Genomic DNA, 1,461 nt, shown 5'->3' on the forward strand with positions numbered 1-1,461 from the left:
GTCCCACTGCCACCGTTTGTAGCTAGTCCCCAGCTGGCCTTAGCTTCTCCTTAGCAAGCCTCCCAGGCTGGCCTCAAACTTGGCATCCTTCTGTCTCTGCCTTCTTCAGTAAATCCTACCGGTATATGCCACCACAACCAGCAAAGTGTAGCTCAGGTCTGAGCTGGGGCTCACAAGGCCACATGCAGGAGGCTTTTCTGTGAATTCATACCACGAACGTTGGGTGCCAGATGTAGCAGGAATCTTAAAGGTTCTTATTAAATAAAAAACAAACCTGAGGGAGAGGGAGGCCGTGGAGGTGCACAGACGGGGCCGGGGGCTGGGTCCGTGTAGAGCAGGTGCAGGATGGATGAGGATGTGCTGACCACTCTGAAGATCCTCATCATCGGCAAGAGTGGGGTGGGCAAGTCCAGCCTGCTCCTGAGGTTCACAGATGACACCTTTGATCTAGAACTTGCAGTGACAATAGGTGTTGACTTTAAGGTGAAAATGATTTCAGTGGATGGAAATAAGGCTAAACTTGCAATATGGGATATGGCTGGGCAACAGAGGTTCAGAACATTAACTCCCAGCTATTATTACAGAGGTGCACAGGGAGTTATATTAGTTGATGATGTCACAAGAAGAGACACCTTTGTTAAACTGGATAATTGGTTAAATGAATTGGAAACATACTGTACAAGAAATGACATAGTAAACATGCTAGTTGGAAATAAAATTGATAAGGCAACAGGAAGTGAGTTGTCTACAAATAGCTCAATAGTTGAAAGTGTCTGCTGCTCTTGCAGAGGCCCCAAGTTCAGTTCCCAGCATTTACATCAGATGGTTTACAACCAAATGTAACCTAAAAAATCTTTGGAGAATCCCTCTTCTGTCACCTGTAGGCAGTCACGCGCACACACACACACACACACACACACACACACACACACACAAACACACACACACACACACACACACTCATACACACAACTAAAATATATCTTTTTTTAAAAGAAACTCACTTGTGTTAAAATTATAAAACAGATAATCTACATATGAACAAGGCAGGAAGAATTTGTAACTTCAGACAAAGTAGTAAGGAAAGAACTCACTGAGTCAATGCTATCTGAAAAATGAAAGAAGCACTTTGAGGGAAATTATTGGCTATCTGAAGAAAGAGATAAATGAGTTAAAGGTGTATTCATGAGTGTACTTAATTTCAACTGTGACCATAACTAAGTTAGCAGCTCAAATACAGCCCACAAAAGTAGTAACATCTCACAATGCTGTTATCGGATCTGACACTGGCTGCACTAGACTACGATCTGTGTTAGCAAGACACACTGCTTTCTGAAGGCTTTAGGAAAGAAGCCGTTTCTGTACATTTTCTGAGGCTCATAAGGCAGCCTACATCCTTGGATCCTGGCTCCCTTCCTCTATCATCAAACCCAGCTATTGGTTTGCATATCTAGCTCAATT

The 1,461-nt window shown here is 43.3% G+C and overlaps 1 protein-coding gene across 1 annotated transcript; it reads left to right on the plus strand.

Moving 5' to 3' along the window:
- Positions 1-345: 345 nt before the first annotated feature.
- On the plus strand, positions 346-843 carry LOC118573004 (ras-related protein Rab-18-like). Its single transcript, XM_036172988.1, has one exon. It carries the CDS (start codon positions 346-348, stop codon positions 841-843), a length of 498 nt encoding a protein of 165 aa, XP_036028881.1.
- Positions 844-1,461: the final 618 nt, after the last annotated feature.

Source organism: Onychomys torridus, chromosome 23 (genome assembly GCF_903995425.1).
Source record: "Onychomys torridus chromosome 23, mOncTor1.1, whole genome shotgun sequence".
In the NCBI taxonomy this organism is placed as follows: Eukaryota; Metazoa; Chordata; class Mammalia; order Rodentia; family Cricetidae; genus Onychomys; species Onychomys torridus.